Source organism: Sphaeramia orbicularis, chromosome 24, assembly GCF_902148855.1.
Source record: "Sphaeramia orbicularis chromosome 24, fSphaOr1.1, whole genome shotgun sequence".
In the NCBI taxonomy this organism is placed as follows: Eukaryota; Metazoa; Chordata; class Actinopteri; order Kurtiformes; family Apogonidae; genus Sphaeramia; species Sphaeramia orbicularis.
The window spans coordinates 18638963-18666175 of record NC_043979.1 but is presented as its reverse complement, the minus strand read 5'-3'; the positions used below and the strand labels follow the sequence as shown (position 1 = coordinate 18666175).

At 38.8% G+C, this 27213-nt stretch overlaps 2 protein-coding genes across 7 annotated transcripts in view; one reads left to right on the top strand and one right to left on the bottom strand.

Moving 5' to 3' along the window:
• znf410 (zinc finger protein 410) overlaps positions 1-15701 on the top strand; it is a 19686-nt gene extending 3985 nt beyond the window's left edge. For all 4 annotated transcript variants that reach the window (XM_030128514.1, XM_030128516.1, XM_030128517.1 and 1 more), the window contains exons 6-12: positions 339-560; positions 4275-4434; positions 7541-7722; positions 8257-8346; positions 11368-11487; positions 12755-12874; positions 14764-15701. In XM_030128514.1, the coding sequence (XP_029984374.1) occupies positions 339-560; positions 4275-4434; positions 7541-7722; positions 8257-8346; positions 11368-11487; positions 12755-12874; positions 14764-14864 (995 nt within the window). In that variant the 3' untranslated portion in view covers positions 14865-15701. The remainder of the gene's footprint in view (positions 1-338; positions 561-4274; positions 4435-7540; positions 7723-8256; positions 8347-11367; positions 11488-12754; positions 12875-14763) is intronic.
• entpd5b (ectonucleoside triphosphate diphosphohydrolase 5b) lies at positions 15121-27213 on the bottom strand. Of its 3 annotated transcripts, XM_030128518.1 has the most exons (15): positions 27124-27173; positions 24388-24473; positions 24010-24242; positions 23006-23085; positions 22581-22724; positions 22009-22084; positions 21492-21527; positions 21237-21325; positions 21060-21142; positions 19700-19761; positions 19248-19349; positions 18309-18452; positions 17965-18021; positions 17643-17758; positions 15121-15633 (listed from the first exon to the last, which is right to left on the bottom strand). In XM_030128518.1, the coding sequence occupies exons 3-15, from the start codon at positions 24239-24241 to the stop codon at positions 15550-15552; spliced, it is 1305 nt and encodes a 434-aa protein (XP_029984378.1). In that variant the 5' UTR covers position 24242; positions 24388-24473; positions 27124-27173; the 3' UTR covers positions 15121-15549. The 3 variants fall into 3 exon arrangements, with proteins under 3 accessions (XP_029984378.1, XP_029984379.1, XP_029984380.1); XM_030128519.1 differs by lacking the exon at positions 24388-24473 and having other exon boundaries at positions 27124-27213; XM_030128520.1 differs by lacking the exons at positions 24388-24473; positions 27124-27173 and having other exon boundaries at positions 24010-24339.

Genomic DNA, 27213 nt, shown 5'->3' with positions numbered 1-27213 from the left:
CTTTTGTGCAGTCTGCCGCTTTGTGTCTAAGACTCAGTGATCAGGGTGAGGGATGGAAAATCTTTCTTTGGCCTATTGTTACATTAAATTCTAATTCTAAATAATTTTTAGCACATTTGTGCGGTTTCTCAGAGTGTCTGTTTGCCGATATCCTCTGGGCTTTTCAGGGTAATGCCATTACAATATACTCAAAATTGCTGAGCATGATGAGAGGACAATAATGAATTCAGGATATGACCTAGAGGGGTTCAGGCCATTGATGAGCTTGCAGAATATTGCACTGGCATTGAATTTCTTGTTTCACAGTGTTTCTCCTTCTGCCGTTTCTTTCCTCTCAGGCATCACAGCCTCCTCTGAGTCCCTAATCTTCGCCGCAGATGGGGCAGGGGAGGATGACGATGAGGGGGTCTCATCAGGGGACTATGGGATAGATGGCAGTGCACCCTGGTATCTACGGGTACAGGAGCTGGCACACGACAGCCTAATCGCCGCCACACGGGCACAGCTTGCTCGAGATGCCAAGGCCAGTCAGGACGCCCGGGCCACGAGCATCAGTAACGGTAAAGTCACCCCATCTTATTTATCAAAACAAGGCGAAATATCTTAGAGATCCTATACTTTGAGAAGAATTTAGGAAAAACAGGCTGTGTATGGGTAACAGCACAGTTGTTGTTTTTTTCGGCTGGTTTTCTTCCAGAAGGCATCAAAGACAGAGAGGGGAGAAATGAGGTCAGTGCTGAGATGAAAATCGAGTGTAATCATCATGGACTGAAACAGTGTTAAACGCTTCTCATCACAAGTCTTACAGTCAACAAGAATTTGTATCTTTGTCTGGATGGATCTCCAAGTCTGGCTGCAAATGTCCAGCGGTGTTGTAAATCATACATTACAGACTTCCTCAGTCACTTTGGTGCATTTGTCAGTTCTGAATTGAATTTCTCAACTAGTCCACAAGGAGCTGCTTTGGCACATTCACACTGCTCTGATGTTTCCATTATTATTAATTGTGTGTTGTTGAAAGGTTTTGGACTGCTCGTGTTGTAAATAGTTTCATCCCTAAAACATGCAGTTATATCATGCAAACCTGTTGTCATAATCTATCAAACATATTTTCTTTCTATGTCTTATTTCACTGACCCCAAACACAATTAGTACTTTTACTTTTTACACATAATTATTTTTGAGGTTTTTGAGTGCATAGCGTTTGATCCTTATAAAGGCCACGAGCTCATAAACGTTGTTTTAGCTGTGATAAATGTGTTCTGTACTATGTGTACTGCTTTAGTTCTTGACCTGCTCTCAGTTTTTTTCCGTCTCCATGCACTTTGGAAGTAGGTGAAGTTGTGCTAAAGTGTTCTGCTTTGGTTCTAGTGCATAACCTTTACCTGTATTGGAGTATTTTCACAGTGTACTTAACTGAAGTAAAGGGCCTTGAATAATTCTTCTACCAATGGAAGAATGTTTATTGATGAAAATGCTGTAGGTTGTAACATTGTTTTGTTTATTTTTTTCCCCCTCATATGTAGATCAGCCTATAACCTGTAAATTGCTGGCAACATGGAGGCAGGACAGGTCCAAATGTTTTTGTAGGGGCATCAAAACAAATAAATTAAATCATGCATTCAGTCATGCTGGTGGATGATCTTGCGTTACTGTGCAGCACAACCTGATCATGTGAACGCTGGCTTTCAGTAATGAAGGGGAATGTGTGAAGCATTTGATCCAGTGACAATCATGTGACGCGGACGAGTCTGTCACATCCAATAATGGGTAACTTTGAACTGTTAAAGTAGGACTCTCACAAGCATGGAACAGTTTTTGCTGTTGTAAAGAAAACCATTAATTAATAATGTGAATATGGTGATGAAATATGTCATTTGTGTCACTTTCATCCAGCCTTTTATATAAGAGAATGTAAACTATTATCAAGGTTATACAAAAACAAGACTGATTATTTGGTAAATGTGACAGAGATAGTTGACAGTAATTAGAATTGATGACATACAGTAGAAAGTGTAGCCTTGTGTATTGTCTTTGCACAATTCAAAGCACTTTTCCATGACATTGACTGTGCTGATGAGTGAATAGATGCACCAAAGAGACTGAGGAACCTGTATTATGAAAGCGTGCTCCACTACACACCTCAGTGCAGCATCTGAGGTGATTTAATTGTGTTTAAGCCTGTCATGTGCTTAATGAAGGCCCCTGAGAGGGAGAGAGACTTCAAGGCTGCAGTGACGAGGAAGATATAGGTTTAATTTAGCCGAGAAACAGGAGAGAAGCACACGCAGAGAGACAGATGTGCCCAGAGGAGAGGACACACGGGTGAGGAGGTAATCAAGGCATCAGGAAAATGTCATATGAAGGATGATATAATGAGAGTAAGTTGGTGGGGTTTTTTTTCAACCGTTACACCAACTGTGCAAAGTAATTCACATGATAAATGTGGCTCCCTCATGGAATTTGGGACACACCTAAAAGCCTGTTACACTTTCAAACTTGTCACATTCCAAAAGAGTCACTACACCTTTTTACGTCTGCCAAAGCAATAACGTCTAAATTTGTTTCTTAATTAGGGAAACACATCGGTACCCCCGCTCCATCTCTGTCACGTTCCCATAAAGCTCTCTGTGCACTGATCTGAGGTAGAAATATCTTTACTGCGGCACATATAGCCGATGCAAGCTGATGACCCGCAGCAGGACACAGGGCTTCATCTCAACCCATTTTAACTTTTCACCACAGGATGCCTGTTCAATAACACATTCACCCATGATATTTTCTGACTCCCAGCTACATCTGTGGTCTTTGAACACCGTCTGAGCGCCACTGCAGCTGGAGATGGAGTTAGAAAGACAGGAGAGGTTTCATCCTTCGCAAAAATCACACATATCTGACAGAAGTAACTCAAATGTACACAACCTATTACTGAAATACACAACGTTTTACTGATAATGAGAGGTGTGTGCAAAACAACATCATTAATTCGGTGTCAGTCAATTCTCAAGTGGTGGGAACAGTGATGAAAATATGTGATCAAATATGACATTTCTGTGAGGATCATCCAGATGTTTTCATACAGCTGGATGGAGATAATTATCACAATTATGTGACATGATTGAGCTTAGCTCAGAAGATTCTAAGGCAGTTATACACTGTAATGTAATGTATTTATTGTGGCAGGAATAATTGTTGTCCTTATGGTCAGGTGTGTTTTGTTGTTGTTGACATAATTTTTAACACATTTCATGTACACTCAAGACGAGCACTGCTGTTCACTGTTTCATTGCCCATTCTTATCATTGTTACCTTGGGCAAATGAAATCTGTTGTCTCACAGCTCTTTACTTAAATACCCCTTCAGTCATTCAGTTGTAAGACAGAATCAAAACACCTGGTATCAAATAATCTACTAAATCTAGGGAAGAAATTGTTGAATCGACTTTTTTTCCATTCTGACTGAAAATGAGAATATCTTTAAGTTTTCCTGCTGCCTTAAAAGTCCTCTCTCATCCCTTTGTGTCCTGGTGGTTTCAGGTTTTCACATTTGTACAAGCTGTCCAAATTGTTTTGATGTCCCTGATTCTGCAGAGACATCAGTTAAAGGTGAAGATTAGAGTGAATGGACATTGAAAACTGTGTTTCTGGGGACTTATTAAATATTAAAGCCTGTGTGTGTGACCAGCCTTTAGTGATTTTACAGCCACATTTTGCCAGCATTCAGCGCACGTTCTGTTGTCTTGGCATCAATCCATGACCTTGTTACCTTTCGATCATGGTCAAGTAGGAGTGATGTGCTGAGAAAAAACATATTTCCTTACACTGTGTGAATTAGGCCCTTTTCACCTGCTTCACTACGATCTCATTTGCACATAAAACGGCTCATTCTGACATACAGTGTAATGTCTGCAGCCGCCTGTAACAAGTTTCAGCGTGGAACAAAATTTCCTCTTTCTGAGCCGCTGTAATGGCCGACCTCCCACTAACTTGTATTAGATTAGACAACTTTCCTCCAGCAGTGGGGTGTCGGTAGGAGCATTTACTACTGGCACGCTTTGAGCACAATTGGAACTGTTAGAAGGATTCAGAGCAGGGAGCGTGAGCAGGTTAGAAAAGGCAGTGATTGCATTCGGCTTGTTTTCTTCTGGCGGCGGCTGTTCAGCAGGTCTCAGTCAGTACCTGATGATTAGCTCTCATACAGCCGGGCTCCAGAGACCGGCCACCTGGCACTCCCGGACCATTTTCTCTGCTCACTTTCCTCGTCCGGTTGCCTAGGTGACCACACACACAGCTTGACATCAGACGGGGACAAGCGAGAATTGCCGTCTCGGACCAGCCGCCCCCTCTCCAAGCAGATCCTCCGCTGCTCATTTGAAGGTTGCTGCAGGACATTCACCTGGCCAGCTCATCTCAAATACCATCTCAAAACACACAGGTACGACATTCACACACACAGCAGGGAACGATCCAGCCACATCAGTATTCAGCCCCGTCTAAACCCTGGCCAGCATGGATGATGTCTCCACACGGGCTTACAGGCAGGGTAATAGTTTTTAATAGACTTCATTATACATCGAAGCTGTTTATTCATCTCATGTATGCAGATTTTACCTTCAAAGTGTTTTCACAGCACTTAGGCTTGAATGAAAAGGTATAAAAATAGTGCTCTGAGTTCTTTAGCCCATTGTGCGTTCATTTATGGTTGCAAATTGCAGTTAAAATCCAATCAATGCTCTCCACAAAATCCACTTGCCTTATCATTGAGCTTATTTCTTGTATATTGTAATGGCAGTAGACTAAAATTATATGAATATTCACTGTTTTAATAATATCAATAACATTTGGCAGCTACAGTGTAGTAACAGAATGAGTTTATCGTTTGTGGAGCCTGTTCATACTTTATTTATTAAGGACAGATGCAGTGTAATAGATAGATAAATGAAACCATGAATGCTAACGTACACAGACACACTCACTGAAAGGCTTCTATGAGACTAAAAAGTTGACGGATTGTCAATTTATAAATCCAGTATAATAACAGTTTAGGGGTCAGTTGGTTCGATATTATCCCAGCTCCTCCCCTTAAAATGTTGACACTGAAAATGCATTACACAGATGCATATAAGGGACCAGAGGACTGTTGTACTTATAATAAATAAATCTGAATCACTGAATATTAAACTCAATGTGTATTAAAAAAAAAAAAAGTAGAATTTAACTTTGACCCAAACTACATGGGACTGATTTTTATCTTCATCTTTTATCTTTCCCTAAGCGTCAGCTGTAAGCCAATGTCCTACTGCCATCAATCTCTAATTAAATATTTAAAAAGTAAGGCAAGGCAGCTTTATTTATATAGCACATTTCATGTACAAGACAATTCAAAGTGCTTTACATAAAAGAATAAAATATATATAACATAAAATAAGAAAAAAGCTAACTCAGTGCAGTGACATCCACACAGGTACATTCATAGACATTACATATAAAAAAAACTAGACTTGATGCTTGAGGCTGAATTAACCAGAATTTGCAAGTTCTCTTAAAAGCGGTGAAGTTTGCAGCCGATTATAAATAATTAGGTTGCGAGTTCCAGGGCTTTACTTATTTTCACAGAAAGACCTGTCAGAGCCAGAGTTATTTTACAAAATAAAACGGTACAGTTGCCACCACAAGCCGCTCTGGTGAATCTGTTGCAGGTCTTTCATTTCTTGATGTATTTACAGAGGCTGAGGAGCGACTCTTTTTTTAACACTTCCACTGGCTTTATGCAATGGAACACACTGAGGTTTACAAAACTTTAAAGGAGGGATATTTTGCTTTTTTTAAATGGAATTATGCATTTTAAAACATTTCCCTGTGGTCTACATAAACTGTAAATGCTATGCTTGGGTCTGAATTCTTCCTTAATTCAACTCCACAGGTCCATCTTCAACCCTATTTCTGAGTAATGACACCACAAAGGTCGTTTTGAGCGCTGGCCCTTTAAATGCAAATGAGCCACTTCATACCCAACCCCCTCCAGGTGGCTGACCACGCTTTTTGTCCTGTTCAGCCACTTGTGTTCATTAACTCTTTCGGTGCCAGACAGTTAAGGGGCTAATAAACCTTAAAAGTGCCACAGAATTTGGCCGTTTTTCAGTATTTCGCGTCGTTTTTATAATCGAAGTCTGAATCGTCATCAGAACTCATTTTCTAGCAGATGGGACTGTTTTGACAGATCGCTGTGTTTACGATATTACTACAAAATGGCCATCTAATTTGCATATGATTTCATTCATAAATTCATTCATAAAATTTCCCAAGCAGAAAACGAAACTCGAGCTCTTCCTTGGTCAAAAACCGCTCGGTAACATCCGACCGATTGCTACTTAGATTCAAAACGCACCGGACGCAGCCGATTCATTATTGATCGTAATTTGCAAGAAGATTTGAAAGAATGTCATCGAAATGTGAGAAAGAAATGGGGGTGGATGGTTTGTTTGTACACAAATATGGCGTGTTCTCCAAAGCCGATCTGATCGGCCCGTGGCACTTTAAAGGTTGTATTCGTAAAGCCGATTTAATCGGCCCATGGCACTGAAAGAGTTAATACAACCGACAACTGAACATTTTAGGTAATTGGCTCGAAATTTGGACATATTTTCAGTTTTTACTACAGCCACTGCTGTTGACAAACAATCATGGTGTACTCAGAGAAATGTTCGTTTGAAGTCTTGACCTTATATGTGTGAATGTTGAGACATAACTAGTTACAAAATGTAACAAATAAAGCAGGAGTTGAAACAGGTTGCAGAAATCCACTTGATTTTTACCGGAATGAATATAAAGATAGCTTTGCAGCAGCTGGAGGGTTCAAATTCAAACTTTTTGAACTATTAGGGTCCAAACACACAAATAAATGTACCAAAGACCAATAAAAGTGGGTTTAGCAAAATATGACCCCTTTAAATGGGTGTAGTGATAGTATCTTACTTGGTTTTTGTCCAGAATTTTCAAGGTTGATGACAGATTTAACCACAGTCAAACATCAAGACATGTCTTGTTTACAATTGTTTCTACATGGGATCTAAAATTATCCCCAAAAGACAATTCATTTTAACATTCAAGGACTCTTGTTTCAGAAAAGATTTAAATAGAAAAACAGAAAAGCAAAGTTTGTTTTTTCCATGTTGGTGTCAGAAGGAGGCATCAAGCCAAGCTGTTACCAAAATAATCCAACTGGGGACAATTAGTTCATTATGTTAATGAAGCCAGTGAGGACAGAGGTGTTGGATCCAAAGTGTTTTACATCTGGCTTGTTGACGTGATCACAACTCAGCCAGTGTTTTCCACAGTTTATTTACGGCGAAGACTGACAAATCAGCCAATAAGGTGAAAAACACAGCTGAGGAGCATGTTGTTGTGCTGCAGGAGCTCCGCTAACATCAGCGGAGGAAATCTATTTGCGGTCGCCCCGTCTGACCTTGTGGTGGGCCGGCGCTGATCAAACAGAACAGACGCACTGAGGCCTGTTTGTTTGCTTCCCTCCCGGCTCTTAGGAATGACCGCATGTTCAGGTGCGGCGCCGAAGGCTGCGGAAAGAGTTTCTACGTGTTGCAGAGGCTTCAGGTTCACATGAGGACTCACAACGGAGAGAAGCCCTTCATCTGCAAGGAGAAGAACTGTGGCAAGAAGTTCACCACCGCTGGAAACTTGAAGAACCACAGGCGCATCCACACAGGTTTGGAGCAGCAGAAACCCACTAGACCCACCGCACAGTAAAACCAAAACACGCTGGAAGCAAAAACTGACTCAGGCCATTCGACTCTGTTCATTTAATGCTTCCGTAGTGCAGTGAAGGCTGGAGATTTGAGGAGTCAGCAGCACTGGCGCCTCCGTTTCACTGCAGCAATGAGTAACACTCCTGTCATATTTTATTTAGGGTGACATTAAGATTTCTGATGGCCTGTTCCACAGTCTGCTTCTGCTGTCGAGGGACCAGTTAGCAAGCTAGCTCCACTATTCACTGTTTATATTTGGCCCATCAGTCTGTTTTCCAATGAGCTATGAACTAAACACTGTTCCTTAGCATTTTCTCATTCAAAAGCTGTGACTATAGGCTCCGGAAACACAAACAAACTGTTGCCTGGTGTGATGTAACTTTCACTTTCAGCACCTTAACATCTGATACTTGCATTTCTACACAAACAGAGTTTACTACACGAACTCTGTTTTTTTTGTATTGTAAAGGTAAACTGTGTGTGGCTTTTTCCAGGAGAGAAGCCTTTCTTGTGTGAAGCAGATGGATGTGGGCGATCCTTTGCAGAGTATTCTAGTCTACGGAAACACATGCTCGTACATTCTGGTGAGTTTACAGCTGCGCAGATGAGGACTGCTTTATAATTAGTGTGTGTCTGCAGCTACAGATAATGTATATCATGAGCCTGGGGAGACTGACTGTATTATTTTAGAAGAATCACAGGGAATCGTCTCTTTTAGGGGGGATTCTGATGAGTGGATGCAGCAAAAATCAAAGACTGCATACATGTATTTGTTCCCTTTATATCATTATAAATTATAATCCATGTACACGTTGTAGACACAGAGGAAGCCATCAACGACAACATGAAATTAGTATCTCGCACTGTAACGTGTACTTTCTTTTTTTTTTTTTTTAATAGAAGTGTTATTGTGATTTTCAGGCATTACTTTGGAAACACAGTTCCAACTCATAAATCAAAGCTGCATATTAATATTGTTTGCTTGTCATTATTGGAAATTTTATCTAATTAGTCTCTTAAAAGCTACAGTTCTGAACACATTTACTTATATTTCAGGGATACACATATATATCAACATACAGTCACAGAAAAAATTATTAGACCATCAAAAGTCATCAGAAACCCCAGTTATGCCACGTACTAACTCCTATGTGTATCATGTGACTAAAAGAGGCAGAAAACAAAACATGGAATGCCTAAAAGCACTGTTTTTGGCAGTACAGTGCCATAGCTATTGATGTAAGAACTGAAGTGATTTTGGTTATTATCAAGAAAACCATGGGAAATGGCTAGATATCAGCTCTGAAGTTAAACTCTTATGAGCTATTTGTGTTGTTATCATTATATTTGTCCAAACAAATGTACCTTTAGTTCTACCAGGCATTAAAATTACCAAGAAACTGAAGAAAACAAGGGTGATCTAATAATTTTTTCCGCGACTGTATAAGGTGTTATTTGACTGATGGTAGTGGTCAATGTTTACCTGCTGTGTTAGATAATTGAATTTGTGCTCATTTATAGATGGCGTGATGAGGGACTGAAAGCTGTTCAGTTTGTTTAGGCTATTTTTTTATGTGTATATGGAAGATTTCTTTGTTTCTGTAGAACAGAGGGAGTGATAAATGAAAAGACAAGAAACAGAAAACAACTTTGGCATCACCTGTTGGCCCAAAATATAATCAGTCCTTCCTGTTTATTATGGTTAATTAAACTGAATATTTATGATCTTACATTGAAGGGAAAACATTAAATGAGTTACAGTAATGACTTTGACTCAAAAATGAGCTTAAAAAGCACAAATTCAGTTGAGACATGAAATAAAATGAAGAGAAAAGTTTAGTAAATGTACAGTGTTTAAAAAAGTATTAAACCACCACTTAATGTAAGATTTATGCCACAGCCACACTAAATTAACAGCACTGGTAATTACCAAAATCATTTTTTACATTTCTGAAATGGTTAATATACTGGTGGGTAGAATATGTTTATTGCTAAAATAAAATTATAATCCATGAACTTTAAAACTGACTATTTTGCAAAAAATGGACAAAAAATAGTAACACACATTATTTCTCGATTAAGTTGTCAAATTAGTTATTTACTTGCAATTGTGAACAGAAGAATTAGTTTTAGTGGTTGAATGTTATGTCAGAGAAACCCAGTTGGCTCAAATTTGGTTTCAGGTTTATGTTTATTCAGTCATCAATAAAATATAAAACAAATAATGAGGCTGATTTTATGTCAACCGACTGTGAATTATGCTGAGACTGGACAGGTTTAGGCAGAAGCTAAATGCTTCTATACGCCTCGCCTACTTTCAAATCAGAGTCAGTTTTAGGCTGCCAATCAAAACATCGTTATTGATTTATTTATTGATTTCTTTTGTACATGCATAACATTGATCAAAGACATAATAAAACAGTAAAGGTGCAGGGAGAGGCAGCCTCCACCTTATAAATACATAACATTATAAAAGTTATGAGACTTCCATAGTCCATACACATTCAGAATTAATTAAAAAAAGAAAGACAAAATATCAGAATCAGGTCACTTTATTGTCATTCAGGCAGATTACATCAAAGATGCACTGCAGAATGTAATGACGATGCAGGGTCAACACTAAAAACACATTAAAAACAAACACCTGAGATAAAATAAGTTCTAAAATACTGGTGAGGTATTGTAGAGGATAAATAAATGTAAAACAAGAGAATAAATAGATACTTATTGCACATATATGTAAGAAGTTATTGCACAAATATATATATATATATATATCAGTATGATATCATAATTGATTTCCTTAAATATTTCTTAAAGGTACTATTGTACTATTTCCAAGAACATGTGAATTCCTGCTTGTATCCCTCAAAAATATCTGTCCAAACTCCAAACCAATGTTTTGAAAATCATTAATGAATTGCACATCTTTATAAATTTATATTTGTCCTTCCATAATTTAACCCCAATAACAGAAACACATACATTTAACGGCTTCTTTGGGAATAAAAATGTGAATTCAGTGTGAATTACCTCATTCCTGTTGAAAATGATAAAATGTCGAGAATTCAGTGTAATCGAAAGAGTCCACATTAAAGCCCTTCATGAAGCTGGGTGGTCTGAGACAAATAGAGAAAGGTGGTTTAATACATTTGTTAATCACCGTCTATTGAAATGTCTTGAACAGTAGACTGTGGCGTTTTAGCCCTGGAATGAAGTTGACTTTGACTATAGTTCACTTACAGTTACAGAGAAAACTCCTGGAACCTTGACACTGGTGGAGGTGATGAGGATGAGATGCGTTCAGAGGGTTTAACTAACACCAGGCCACCGAGCAAAGATGGTAGAAGGTTGTAAAACGGCCACAATGAAATGACAATTGAGTGAGGGAACACTTAAAAATGTCTGTCAAGTACAAGTAGCGATTGGGTAAGGACTGAAATCAGCTGATGGCCTTACCGTCCTGACTGAACTGTTAAGTTTCATGACGGCGACACGTACGAGACTTTGACAACATCGCAAACTTTCAAACCAAAGTTCTTTTTGCGTCTTCACACACAGGCTGGCCTCATGACTCACCCTTTGGCTGTTTGTGTGTTTGTCAGGTGAAAAGCCTCATCACTGTGGGATCTGTGGGAAGACGTTCTCTCAATCCGGCAGCAGAAACGTCCACATGAGGAAGAGACACGGAGAGGAAGGACTGAACAGCGAAACCAGGGAAGCAGGTCTGTCTTCATTTACTCATATCATCCTTTGGCTTAAATACACACACACTCTCACACATAGTGGTAGGTGGTAATGCTAATCCGTGGATTATGTAGCTTCAAGCAGATGGAACATTTTAAAACTGTGCATGGAGATGCTGTTGGTTTAAAGTTACATTTAGGAGCAGTTATTGAATTATTAATGGTTTTCAGCACTTAAAAATTTATCATTCAAATTTTTATTCTTCAGGGCCAGTGGCTGAATTGTTGCAGTCTGCACATATCTTTTGAAAAAGCAGAGACAGCACAACTCTGCCGCAGAAATAGGCCTGTTAGGCTTGTGTTGATGGGGTCACATTCATCTGAAAAGTATGTAATCACCCCGTTAAAATGGCACACTAACTCAATTTCATGTCTTTAAGCTTCCCGTGTCTCAGTCAGATGTCTTTTTTTTTTTTTTTTGTCTTCACCTTACAAATTACTGAGATAAATGAGCAGATACTTGAGTAAATCTTCCACTGCAGCTGTGGGAGATAATTTTGGCTGAGGCATTCGAGTTCATTCCCGCTACTATTCTTAGTGTCAGTTTCAGTACCTCTTAGGATTAAAAATGTCTCTGATTGAGCTCCTTACGCTCCAACATATGGAACAAATGCACAAAATCAGCTTAAACTGCTGTTTTTTTTTTATTTTAAATACAAAACAGTGAAAACAGACAGTGCATTACCCTCCTTGTGCCAGTGCGACAGTGGTGGGGAGACACAGCAGCTGAATCACCACAGAGGAAAAGCTGCCAAAGCTCTAATTATAAACAGCAGATTTATTCGGGTCAGCCTCCCCAAAGAGCCTGGTCTTTTGTAAAAGCAGAGCAAAGGAAGCTGCAACTTCGCAACACAGGGGTAGTGTTCTGGGTTATTTATACTGAAGAGTTACTGGATGAATTATTAAATTGTCTGTCTTGGAATAACTATAGTCCAAAAAACAAAAAAAACAAACAAACTGATTTTCACACGAGGGTCAAAAAGTAACTTAGGAAGTTAGCACAACAAGCAGATTTCCACTTTTAATCAACCTTTTATTTCTCGTCTGACAAACTTGTCTCAGTTACCTGTAAGTCTGGTGGGTATTAAGAATGCGCGTTAAGTGGCTGTGTCTCATTTCATGCTTCATATGCAACGAGTCAACGTGGACCAACATGACCTTTGGAGCAGCGAGAAAAGCTGCAGGGCGCTGGAAGTTGAAACATGGGAAGTGCCCTGAAACGTGTGTGTGTGTTTGCGACTGACAGGAGAGGCTCTGACACAAAGCAGCCTGCTGGAGGCAGACGGTGAGAACGGAGAAGGTATGGTCACCATGACAACAGCCGTGGAACCCATGAATCTTCATCACGCTATGCTGAGATCACCAGGTAGGTAGTTACACATGTATGACGGAGCAAATGTATCAGAGTAGTTGCAGGGAAAAGCCTTAAAACGCTGCAGCCCCCGAAATAAACACTCATTTTGTGAAGTTCATAATGTTGCGTTAATGTCAGGCTGCTCATTGAAGGGATTCCTCAGGGTGTAGTTTGTGGTGTTGCTAATTTTGGATGAGATGTTTTTCCACTGCTTGTTTGTGACAGTCTGCCCAGTGACCAAATGCCTCATTTGCTGGTCCAGTGTTTAACATGTGTTGTATGGGCTTAAACGTAGCTCCACAACAAATCAGCTGTTTGGGCAGCACGTACATCTCCTCTGGTGAAAGCAGACATTTCTTGAAAAACCAATGATCATCAAAGGTTAAAGTCACATTTTACTGCAATTTAACTTAACCTTTCAAGAGCTTTTGTTGCATTTTCCAAATGATTTTTCTCTACATTTAACCTTTCCAAAGTGATTTATCACCATTTATTATATTATCCTCTGTATTTTGCATTTTTCAGTGTAAATCAGGTATTTTCCTATATTTAATTTACTGATCAGGTAGATGTTCATCAAAGTTCAGTGTAAATCCAAATGTTAATATACAGCACAGCAAAATATGTCATTAACTCATAAAAGAAGCATGTGTGACCACTGTCATTTGTCAAACTACAGTTGCGGAAAAAATTATTAGACCATCAAAGTCATCAAAAACAATAGTTATGCAATCGAGTACTAACTCCTGTGTGTATCATGTGACTAAAACAGACAGAAAACAAAACATGGAATGCCTAAAAGCACCGTTTTTGTCAGTACAATGCCATAGCTACTGATGTAAGAACTGAAGTGATTTTGGTTATTATGAAGAAAACATGGAAAATGGATAGATATCAGCTCTGAAATTAAACTCTTATGAGCTATTTTTGTTGTTATCATTATATTTATCCAAACAAATGTACATTTAGTTGTACCAGGCATTAAAATGACCAAGAAATTGAAGAAAACAAGGGTGGTCTAATATTTTTTTCTGCAGCTGTACATGGGTTTTATTGGTGAATCAATGTTGCAAAACATGTTGTTTCTATGTTCACTATGAATCCTCTGAACGTCCAAATGGATCATATCTGATGACGAAAAAAGCTGAGAAACAGCATTTAACATAAAATAAGTCAATGTACTGACAGGGTAAATGGTTCAAAAGTTAAAAACATTTTAGATCGGTGAACGCCTTTAGTTGCTGGTGCCTGTTCCTAGTTAATCAGTTATGCACTGTAAGTTGAACAGGATAAAAAAAACATTACTACTCATCAATTTCATAAGTATTTTGGGACAGTAGTTGTGTTGTAGCATGTTTTTAAAAAAAAAAAACTCTGTATATCCCTTTTATACAGTAGATTCTGTTGTTGTGTTACTATTCATGATCTAAATTCCCTCCACTCAGGGTTTCTTCACATTTTAACTTTAAAATAAGACTTTTTAAGGCCGTTATAAATGCAATTTAGTAAAGTGAATACTGAACAGTGCTGAATGATGACATTTATTAGTGCTGTTATATGATGACTCACATTTTCTAGACCTGACCGTTTTCATACAACTCCAGTGCTTCTAAGTTGAACATTTTCTCGCACAATGCTTCAGATTTGTCTGTCATTAATTTGTTGAACTACTGGAAGAATTCTAGTTAAATTCAGTACAGAGGGACAGTATTCAACCCTCCTGTGGACATTATTGTTCAGATTTGTAAAACAAGGTGTAAGGTGTTAAAACGTGCTATAGTATAAAGAGTAGTTGAGAGTGGGGACTTAAGAAGTGGACACCCCCCTGTACTGCAGAGTGTTCATTCTGTAGCAGTGTCTCCTCTTTGAACCTGTATTTGTGTTTCTGTTTCCTCCTCCAGGCTCTGCAGACTCGGTGGTTGTTCTCTCTCAGCCTCATGAACTGGTGACCATGACGACTGAGGGTCATGCATATGGAGATGATGTGGTAGCGCTGCTGTAGCCTGCTACTGTGGGGGGGGGGAGAAACAAAAAACCCCGAATACCCTGCCTAATACTGCAGCAGTAGACTGATAGTCAACAGAGCTCACTAAACATAAACCTCTACTTGTACATAGATTAATAACTTCACCCTTGTAGATTTTTGTAATTAGCAGTCAATGATGGATTTATTTTGACAAGTGAGAAATGGCAATGTTTGTACGAAACAACCTCTTTCCTCATGTTTTTGAAGACAAATACTCCCAAAGAATACTGAGACGGGTTGAAAAGTTTATGAAAATATTACCATGCATTGTTTTGTGCATTATCATTGTAAACAGTTGAGGTTGAAATGCAGTGTTATTCCTCTATAGTAAGTATGTGCCACTTACTTCTACCAAAATCTTCAATGGCTGATACAATTGACAGTCGAATTTAAATGTTCCAGACACATATATGGCACTTAAAACCCATTACTAACAACAAAACAACTCAATGTTAAAAACATTACTTTGCTGCACAAAAACACTGGTCTTGCACAGCATAACCAGCCTGAAAAACAGCCTCCTTGTTCATCAGCCTGAATAAAACACAAAAACATCTGAAACTGCAGATGTCTGCAGCCGTTCGATAAGGTAGTGCACATTACGTGTTTTGTTTGTTATTGAGCACCACCTAAAGCAGCAGTGTTTGCTCCGTCCTTCTCCTCAGTGGATCTTCAGGTTGTGGAAGTGGTCCAATGTGGCTCCCAAAGCCCAGCTTGCCTCCACGTTGTTCACTTTCTTGGTCAGCTGGGAGGGGGAAAACACAACACCAAATCACTGAAATGCCTTTTGTATTTATTGAAATAAAAAAAAAAAAAACATAACAATGGAGTCTACAGTCTTTGTTTAGGACTGAAAACAAAGTGTACATAAGAGTAACAACACAATATTTTAAAAAAAAATGTATATGTGATAAAACAGCATTGACAAGTACACATTATTTTCCTCATTATGTAATATTATCTGTGTTATGTAATGATGTGTTAAAGGTGAAGATAAGCAGACTGAACGCAATAGTGACAAATTCTGCCCAATTTTGTAGTAAATTATTTTTGTATTACTAGGGTTATTACAAAATACAGGAGTTGCACTTTTAGCAGGTGGATTTGGAATAAGATGAGGCTTTTGTTTGAGGTTTTTTTTTTTTTTTAGTTTGGCTATATTGTGAAATATGATTTAAAAAAAGCCAATGTTTTATGTGACAGTTAAAACTAACTGCACTTTCATTTGGCTTAATTTTTACAACTATATCATGTATAGATGACACATACACGTGTCATTTTTTGTTTTTGTTACTATATAATGCACCTTCTTGGTAGTTTTTGGTTCAACTGGATTGGTTTAGCTCATTTGAAAAGGTTTTGTCTCTCATCCAAGAGACTTCTTCAGTTCTATTAACTGGTGGGGGAAACTGGATTTATAAACCTGCAGGGGGCGTGGTCTGTGTAGGTGTTAATCCCAATTTAAATTTAGGGTCTCACTGCACTGAACAGCATAGACCACGTTGCTTTGCTTCTCCCTAGGTAGTTTGTCCTTGCGATGTACCAGAGCCGGTCTCAGGGTCTTGGTGTTAATATCAACAACCTTCCGCACCTGGACTCACCTGAAACCAAACAACCCCCCACCCCCACCCATTGAAGGATTTGGTCAGTGACCCTGAAACTCACACACAATACCCACCGATGACCCTAACACTTAAATTAGGATTAACACCTACACAGACCACTCCCCCTGCAGGTTTATAAATCCAGTTTCCCCCACCAGTTATTAGAACTGAAGAAGTCTCTTGGATAAGAGACGAAACATTTTCAAAAGAACTAAACCAAACCAGCTGAACAGATAAAAATAGGACCAATGGCCCTTTAGCTTATCAGCCAAATTAAAAGCTTTGGGAAATGTATCCAGATGCCATTTATTATCACCCAGTTATGTGTATTTATTATATTACAGAAATAGCCCATGTTTTGGTCATATTCCAATCAGATCTGTAAAAAATTCAAATTCCAACTTGATATCATTGATACTTACTGATTTATTGGATCAATCCACTTCCTATCTCTTATAATGGGAACATTTTTCAAAGTCACACCAAATCCAGAATCAGATCTGGATCGAAATAATTTCAATACCTTGTGTTGACATCATCATAAAGAAGCTGTATACCAAGTTTGAAGCCAATCACAACTGTAGTTTCAGAGAAGAGAATTGAGATTTTTTCCCCATAAGAGCCCATGTTAAATTTTCCGTAAGTTCCCGGATCCAGAAGAAGATCCTGATCAGCATGTGGCCATTATGTTTTGGTCATCTCCCCATCAGGGCTGGACTGTAGAAATTTACACTTGATATCATTTATATTTACTGAGTTATTGCATCGATCCACTTCCTATCTCTTGTAACGGGGAAATTTTTCAAAGTCGCACCAAATCCAGAATCAGATCCAGATCCAAATAATTTCACTAATTTTTGTTGACATCATCATAAAGAAGCTGTATACCAAGTTTGAAGTCAATCGGAATTGCAGTTTCGGAGAAGACGACGATTGAAACGTTCGTACATTTTTTGTTAAATATGACGTACATTTGCCAAGTGTCAGAACAGTTTCGAAGTCTTGGCCTGTTCATCTCATCTTTTTGCTCTTTAACCTGAGCTGTGCACCTTTACAAATGCAAATTGAACTTGGTAAAGATGTTAACTTCATTCTTTCAGTTTTAGACTTTATTACCAAGTTGTACCTGTAGTGTCTAAAACTAGCTCACCTGCAGCATGGTGTTCTCCTTGAAGCCGAACCCATCCTTGAGCAGACAAGTGATGTAGGTCAGGTCCATACACAGGAAAGGACTGGTGGCTGGATACTTGGTCATCTTATTGCAAACTGTGCAGACGAGGAGAATCATGTCTGTTAGCTCAGGTAAATCAGTCATCTGTATTCAGCTGAGGGGACGAGGGCAGGATTTCAGAGAACACAGAGGACACGTCTGGACTATTGAGATGCACACTGTGTCTCGAGTACAGGGAGCTGCAGATCTGTCACTGTAACACTAGAGCACCGAGCCATTCAGGACTGTCTGCTAAACTCACCCTCTTTAGCTCTCTTCTTGAAGTCTCTGACCTCCAGCACTCCTCCTTGGACCCCATCTGCAAGAGGGGGTGAGTGAGGTCATTGTGCTCCTATTTGAAAATGCTACACCGTTCATTATGGGAGCTGGTCTACATGCACATTTCCATAATACTAATAATAGAGCTTGTGCCCTTTCAGGTAAGACTGGCAGAGGATAGCAATTTCTCTAATAACCACACACCTATGGCTCGTCAAATCCACTGAGATCTGCAGATGACTCGCATTTTCCTGCCTGTGTCTAGCATTGGAATGGGTAATAGCATCCTGCTGTGCCTGTGTAATTACATAAGGTGTGTGCACTAACCGATAAGGCCTGCGTCCACAGCTCTGTCAAAGTAATAGGAGAATGCATAGAATACATGGTTGTCTTGCAGTTCATATGGCTGATGAATAATCCCCTTCACCACCTTAAGCACTTCCTGATAACAGGGCTTGTATCCTGTGTAACCTGGAGAAGAAACAAAGACCGTTAGTAATAGCATTCATCTTCATCCCTGCTACCTATGGGTGAAAGTAACAGCAGTGAATGGTGCACAATTAAACTTCACAGGGCTTAGGAAACTTTGCTCGTGTTTTTGCATGCAGAAAAATGTATTATTCACCTCGGATAGAAGCACTTTTAAAAAGGGTCTGTTTTACATAGAGCTCATGAAGTTTGATTAATCGGTTTATAGTTGGTGAAAATTGTGGAAGAATTTCAAAATTGAGATTAGTACATTTTCTTGCTCAGCAAAGTGCTTTAATTTAAATTTTTCAAACAAATATCACACAATGGTGCTCTTCTTAGCTTTAGAAATTATTATTTGACCACTGTGACAAAGTAGTTAAAAATGTAGCTTGTAAAGTAAATATGTTTTTGTTTTATCCAAATATGAGGCAAAAGTCTAGCAAAAAGGCACATTAAAATGTTTGACCTTTACAAATTTAATAAAATATATTTCCTGTGCTTAAACCCAAATTTTCTCAAAAACAGGTTAAATATATGAAGAACATCTGAAGTTAAACAACACTCTAGAAACAATTCATATTCAACAACAGAAAAACAAAAGGTCATGTTAAAGTGCTCTATTGTTGAATCTACAGGTGGTTGAATAACCGTTTCCATGGCTAAACTAAGAAAAGCTAAGACTGAATCGTGTTTGGTCATGAGTTCATGTTGACAGAAAAAAAAAATCATGAAAAATGGAAACATACGTTCATTGTATTTTTTCTACAGAACAGACTGAAATAAACAAGATCTCACCATCTGTGTCCCCGCTCACTTGATAGGTTAGTCCTCCAAAGCTCCACTCATCCCTAAATTTCTTTGGCAGACAGGAACTTTTGAAAACCTGCCACTCCAACCCTGTGAGAACACAGAAATGACCTGGTTAATCTTCTGTCTGGCTCAACAGATGCACACCTGGTCACCAAGGTCTGAGACTCTGAGATGGGTCCTAAATAAAGGTTCCTCTGAAGCCTTTTGGTGATTGATCTCAGATTCTCACCTGAATTGCTTATTGGAAAAAGACTTTGTCACAAAACCATCCTCCTCTCATTACCAACTTCTCTGTTTTTTGAGAACGAGGGACAAGAATGCCAGAGAGCCCCTGCAGAAGTGACTCAGTGTTGCGTCTCATTATGCTGTTACAGACACTCTCGCTCACAAACAGATAATGGCATCACAGCAGCTTTTCTTGGTTTCACACACAGTACCTTCAGCACCCAAAGCTCCCAGTGTGACCAGTCTTGCTGCCATCAGTCCGTTTCCCAGGTAACTGGATTGAAAACACAAATTCAGAAGTTTTCCTAATTAAATACTTGTTTTCAAAGTTGCATTTAATACTTTTTAAGACATTTTAAAAACCTAATTAAAGACATTTTGCAGTTATTCGTAACTAATGCTTTTACCAAAGAACATAATTGATGTGCAGCAGGTTTCATTATGTTCAGTGTGAATCCCATTTTTAAGATGGTATTGGTGAGATATGTAACATTACAAATTTTTCTAAAATAATAATCTTTCTCAATCACCTTTTTTGACACTGTCAGTGTGTGGTGATATATTACCCTTCAGAGACCCTACTCTCTGCCTCAGTTGTTTGTTTTCCTCGTTGTGCTGTGTTTCTGGATGTGAACCTACAGGCAATGACTTTGGACTGTGCCAAGTGAAATTACATTAAAACCAAACCGACTTTGGCTTGATCTGCTCTTGTCACTTCCTGCACTAATGTCAGTGATGTGCACCTCCAGCTGAGACAAAACTGGGCAGACATGTCACCCTTTCAGTTTTCTAAAACTGATTACAGACAAGTCCCACCTCTACCGGTACGCTCCCTGGGACCTACACACAAAGATAATTTTATGAGCCAAGAAAGTCATAGTTCGTGGCAAAAAAAAAAAAAAAAAAAAAAACACGTTAGGAGGGAAGAGACACAGTTATAGTCCTCAGATTTTAATATGTTCACACTTTAATACTACAACTAGCATGTTGACCCGTGGGGATCCTCGGGTTCCAGATGTGGTAGTTTTTATGCTGTTGTGTACTCATGTCCAGCAGTCACCGCCAAAGTATTCTGGCCATAGCAACGTGATTGTAAGGCTATTGTATTCCAAAACTGCTAATATCTCCCAAAATATTGGTCCTATCAACTTGCCGTTTTCGCTAGTTTCTTCCTTGACCAAAAATATATAAGTATGCCCAACTGCAGCAGTCAGCTCTTTCCGGATTTTGTGTGAATCCCCAGACACACACACACACACACACACACACACACACACACACACACACACACACACACACACACACACACACACACACACACACACAGAGGCCACTTGGCTTTTATAATATAAATAGTTTAACACAAACTGCAACTTCCTTGAATGATATTTCAAATAGACAAACATCATGTGTAAAGAGTCTAAAAATGAACTGTCTATAACCAATCTTTAAGGACTCACAGAAACCTTGTTTGATACTACAAGGGTTTATATCAGACGTAATAAAAGATATTTCAACTGCAAAATAAGTGTAAGAAAAAAAAAAACATGTATTTATAATCAAATCTGTTACCTGTGTGTGTAAAGTTCAAATGATGAATTAAAGATGTCAAATCTGGCGATGTAATCAGCAACAGGGACACTTTCAATGGTTTTCTGCAGTGAAATAAGGTGAACATACTGTTGGTGGCACATCACTAAGGTTTATGTTTTATTTGAATACAAATCTCTACACAGGCAAACTACAGACCCTCAGTTTTGGCAGGAAAGTAATTTGTGTAGATCCTCCTCCCAGATCCAATATCCCCACTGTGTTTTTGCTTTGTGCCTGCAGATGACCTGAAAACATCTCCTACTTTAATCCAGAAGCTGCAGCTGAGAGGAGCTTATCAGTTATATGTGATATACTATCTGTAAAAGGGCTACAGGCATCTCCTGTATAATCAACAGTTACTATTGAGCTGATATGTTGCAGATTATGAGGACAAGAATTTACAGTACTCACCCGTCAGAAAATTCAGAGATATCCAAGCTAGGATTCCTGCATTAAGGGCATAAAATTAGGCCAAATAAGCAGTAGTTTCAGGTAGAATGTAATGGATGATATTAAAAAAAGCTGACAATAGAGGTTATGATGTAGTACATATAGTCTATGAACTCTTGAGTAAAGGCTATAATTCAAAACAAGTGCTGACAAATCAATTATACTTTGGCATAACATGTCGCTTAAGACTACAACATTTTTCACCACATAATTAGGGCCTTTTAAGGGTGATGACAACGCTGTGGTGAAAAGCAATTCTGTTTTCTTCAGTGTCATCATAAAATACAGCAATAATCTACTGCAATTTAGAAAAAATGTCTTCAGTAAACAAAAGGTGGCTTATAAAATTGCACAGCACGCTAAAACTAGGGCAGCAGGATCATTGATTCCACCTACAAAGTACCGCAGAAAGAACATGAGAGGTTGTGATAAGTGACGAGCACGTTGCTTGTCAGGGCAGAGGGTGGGCAGACGTTACCTTCATTTGTACCGTTCATTATGCTGACGCTGTTGTCTGGGACTAAAAACGGAGATTCATCAAACACATGTTGCACCTGCAAAGGAGAAGGCGAGAAAGTAAAGAGGGAGAGTGAGAAGAAAGAAAGAGGAGGGTGGAGGGAGGGCAAAGGAAGCAGCAGAGAGAGAGCCTTAATATTTTCACTGTAATGGCAGCTCATCCAGAGGTGCCCTCCACTGAAGGGATTAATTAATTCCCTCAGGGGGATTAATAAAGTATCATTTATCTTCCAAGGTGCCCCAGGGCCATCCATTACTATCTTATCCCCTCCTCACTAAAGCACACACCAGTGATAACAATACTTTTCCTCTTGTCTCTTAGCCACCTGCCATATCACTGAAAGTATCCTCTTTCTGCCTGCTTCCTTTCTGGATAAGAGGTTGCACTTCCCTTTGAAAGTATCAAACAATGTAATGTCTAGCAATTGCCGTACGATAAAGAGCAGCACTGCACTTCAGAAAATCTTTTTTTTATTGTGTAAGTGGTACTTTCAAGATCCTATCGTCTGTCTGTGTGTCAGTGGCCTAATTTACCTGGTCCAAAAGACCCTGGGCTTTCTCCACAGACAGCAGCCGGAGTCCAGCTGTGGCTCTGAGAACCACCGGGGTCCTTTTCCACTCCAGACGAGGCACTGTCTTCTTGGCCACCTTCAGCAACATCCTCACTGTGTGTCCAGCCTTTACAAAACACTAACAATGTTCAGTACAAATCAGACAACCCACAGCTGTGGTTGACAAAGACAGAGTGTTGGAGTTGAGAAAACACTTCAAGTGTTATGTGTTAGTCAGAGCTCATGTCATCTACACGTTTGTCGTTCTACTTGTTTTACTTACTTTCATTAGTGATACGAGTCCCCTACAGAGGAGGGCTTTTGGCAGTGTCTGTGAGAGCACTATAGATCCAGCGGATCTTTTCCCTTTGGCTCAATATAATTGATTAGATTTGACAATGAACTCACCATTTCAGGGGAGTCAGCATATGCTGACAAACCAGGCTTTATGGAATGGAACATCTCATTGTCCAAAACAGGCAGCTTCTCTAAAAGACATCAACAAGATCCACCCACATCAAATATGCAGCAGCTATTAAAAGCATTAAGAGTCCTAAATCTACTTAGCATACATACGCAGAATATATCCCCTTATTCAGAGTGAGGCATGTTTACTTGAATCTGGAAAAATAGGATTATCACTAAAAAAGTAACTCAAGTCAAGAGTAATGTATGTCCCCAGAACTAAGACTGGAGCAGTATGTATATTAAGACTGCAAAACAGTTTATGATTTAATATTTACATTGTTGGATTAACTCATCTTGACAGTGTTTATATATTATATGGAATCCTTGCTGCAGTAAATGCCCACATTTTTTCATATTTCTCTCCCTACCTGCAACTATCGACCAACATGTTTTTGTTCACTGTCAAGAAGAGAAGAAGTAGTACAATACTTTACAGATCTTGGCATCAAAATTTGGAAATAAACTATAACATAGCATTTATTAGAAATACCTTTCAGCATATGTTTAAGAGAGAGTTTTCAACCTTTAGCTTAAAACTAAAACTGCAGGGAGCCTCTGGCAGTCATTTCTTTTAAAGTTAAGAGAAAATGTTATTAACTAAAGGAAGTGCCTCCCTAAAGTTCTAAAAAGTAATTAAAGTAGAAATAAACAAAACCGGTAAAACTTAAAATTCATGATGAAATTAGGGTTTTCATTAGTAGTCCCAACTCAACAGCAGCAGACTGTGGTGAAGAAAGCAATGTTTTCTTAGTTAACAGAGTGATAAGACAGTATCAGAGCCGATGTAGATTAGTTTATTTTTCTACATATCATGTAAATTGTATAAATAATTATGAAAAGGGGAATATCGGATCTTAAAATCTGCTGACTCTGAATTCTGACATCATGTAATCACCATGAAATGAGTAAAAGTGCAGACAGTGTCTCACTGTGTCCGGTATTACCTGAGTCACTCTGGATAAAGGTGTAGACGTGGATGCGTGTCCCCGTACTCCCAGCATCAAACATCACTGCATAGAAAATTCGACTGTGGTTTGCTGGGCGGCTCAGACCGGGAAGAATGCTCCTGATGCTGTGGGTCCAGTCCAGGAGAGAGTTCATGACCTGGGCTCGGCTCGGCCCTGCAACAGCTAACAGAACCAGGAGCAGCATTGACACGAAAGGCTTCATCTTCATTCTGGAGGATCAAAAAAGTACAGCAGGTTGTTTGTTGCAGCACGCTGTCATTAAACTCAAATTTGTCAATCTGCTTATCAAGGCAGCTCAAACAAGGAAGACTGATTATTGGCAAAGGAGAAGAAGCCTTCAGGTTATTTATTTACCAGGTCTTGAGACCACACCCCATAAGAAATTCAGACCAACCAGAGACAGAGCCCGAGATCAGCCTCCTTCCCTGCTGAGTCCACTCCTCCAGACAACTTAAAAAACATCACGGTGCACCATGTTGGCTAAAGCGTTTGCTCTCATCTTTTGATCTTGATGTTTGATCAACACTGCAATAACAACTCTACAGCATAAGACATGATCGGGCTGAATTATGATGCCCTAAAAAGCCTCAGTTAAGCAGTGAATTCTTAACACTCATCTTTATTAGACTGACAGGAGGAATTATTGTTATTACAAACATTACACTTTCAGCATTTAACTTAAGCTCTCACCAGAGGAGATTACAAAAATAGAGAAACGCTAAAACTAGATACATAGTGATTATGATCAGTAGAGTTACACGGCTGTCCTACCACTGCCCTACTTGCCTTTGAGTGTCACTGAAATGTTTCAGAAGCCAAATGCCACCTATAAAAAGAGTTATGAGTACAGACAAATTCCTGTTTTTATCTGTCTGTTGCAAAGGCTGCGTGTTCATCAGCATTTACATTCTGCTGAGACCTTCTTCACTCGTACATCACTACAAGATGTCACATTACCGTCTTAGCACGTGAAAATAACATCATTACTTCAAAAATGTCCTCACTCTGCCAATACGTCCTTTGTGTCTCTACTAATTTCCTCAGCGACTCTGCTGCAGTTACGAAAAATAAGATTTACTCAATTGACCTTATAATCCTGTTTACTTCAGCAAGTTTTTGAAAACTGGCTTGCAGTTTTCTAAATAGCCTAATCCCCATTGCTTTCATAAGGCAATAAACACATGCAACAAGACTCTAGACTACATCCACAAAGTCACATTGTGTAACATTTAAAACATATGTTAATACTGCAGCAGTGATCACATAAAGCTATGCACTCAGTTCTGTCTCAGCTATGTTTGTAGTAGAATTAGGAAATTGGACCGTATTCTTCTAATGTTTTGGCATCAGAATTATTGAGAGAAACATTAAAAAATACCTTTATTGAATCATTCTATCAGAATAATGACAGAATTATGTTTAAAGTTAGGGATATAGATCAGGCTTAGGAACTGAAGAGATAATAATTATGAAGAACTATCAAACAGAAAGGAAAAACAATTTGCCCCTCATTGAATTGTGTTAGGTGAGCTACCAGGGTGGGAAATTATGAGCCAAGTCAGCCATAAACACAAACAGAAATTTTCTAGCAATATCAGATATTTTTTCACCAAAAACATTTTGAGAGATGACTCATTCCCATTTAGTGGTATTTTAGGGGGAGATTTATGTTTTAATTCACATTAAAGCTAATGTTTTTGGTACCACTTCTGCATGGCACTGCATTTTTTGAGTCTAGAAAAGTGTTTTAAAAAAATTAAGTGGTATACTTGTGGTCCACCCAGTCCTTGGTTGGTCAGTTATTAGTATTATTATTTTTAATATTACTGTTGTTGTTGTAACTACTTTGGTTTGGGTGGAGGGAATGTTAATGATGGCATCTAAATAGTAAAACTCCATCTTATCTCCGCCCACTACTCAACATTCATACCATCAGTCATGCTGCTCTTACACATCCCCAAAGTCCGCACTATTTTTGGTCATTCATCATTTCAGTTTTCTGCTGCTTAAGACTGGAAACACTTGCAACACACACTAAATCTCAGATCATTCATTCCACTATCTTCTTTTAAAAATGTAGTGAGTGCAACATTTCATCAAATAAAAAAGACATAACAATCACAACTAATCAACTTAAATTGGCTTGATTATTTGACTTCAAAAAGTAATTATAATGCCCAGCAGTATTATGATAGTTAAGTGATAATGAGGAATCCCATTTGTTCAACATACATGGCTTAGCCTACTTATAGTTAATTCATCTCCAAATATTACCTTTGTTTTTACTCTAAATGAGTGCCTTTAAGTCTTTAAAGTGTTGCTGTCCATACTTAGACCAACAGAACAGAAAACCTCATACTACTGTTTTAGGAGTGCATTAGAAAACACCAACGGTAATAGTTGTGGACTTGGACTGTAGACCTAAAATAGTGGTAGTTTTAGTTCACTGATAGCAGAAATATGCCGGTTCATTTTTAATCATTATTATTATTGATTGTTGTACATTTTTTGATTTGGGTGAATGGCACGTGTTAACAACATCTCAAGTAATTGACTAATCGACTTCAGCTGGCTTGATTATTCGACTTTATACAATAATTACAATGTCCGTCCGTAATATGATATTTAAGTGACAAATCTTATTTTAGGGAGAATGCGACGACAAATATCACCTTTTCACTGTATATAACTCCCGAGGAAAGTATAATAGTCTTTTATAAAGTGTTGCTGCTGTTTTATAAACGAAAAGCATGACAGTAAACTGCACCAGAACACAACCAGACAGAGTTAATTGTGTAACTTGGAGTGTACTTAACTAACTAAAATAATGGTAGTTTAAGTTCACTGACAGCAAAAATAAGCCGGTTCATGTGAAAGTAGAGTCAGTTTCTATAGTTATCTTACCCTCTCGGTTAGCTTAGATGCTACACTACTGACTGTTTAGCCGGTCTAAGTTATGCTAATGCTAGCCAACCGGCGCACGTTATCCTGAGCAAAACAAGCTTAAAAAACATATCTCCACTGTTATTCCCGTTAAAACACCGGAGTGTAACGGTGTGTTGTGAATGCTAGACCGGAGTTGAGGCTCACCATGATGTCTGCACCTCTGACGGCTGACTCTCTTGACGTCATCCGGGCGCCCGTAGAGTTGTTTTCAGTCTCGTGCTGCTCGAGGTCGTG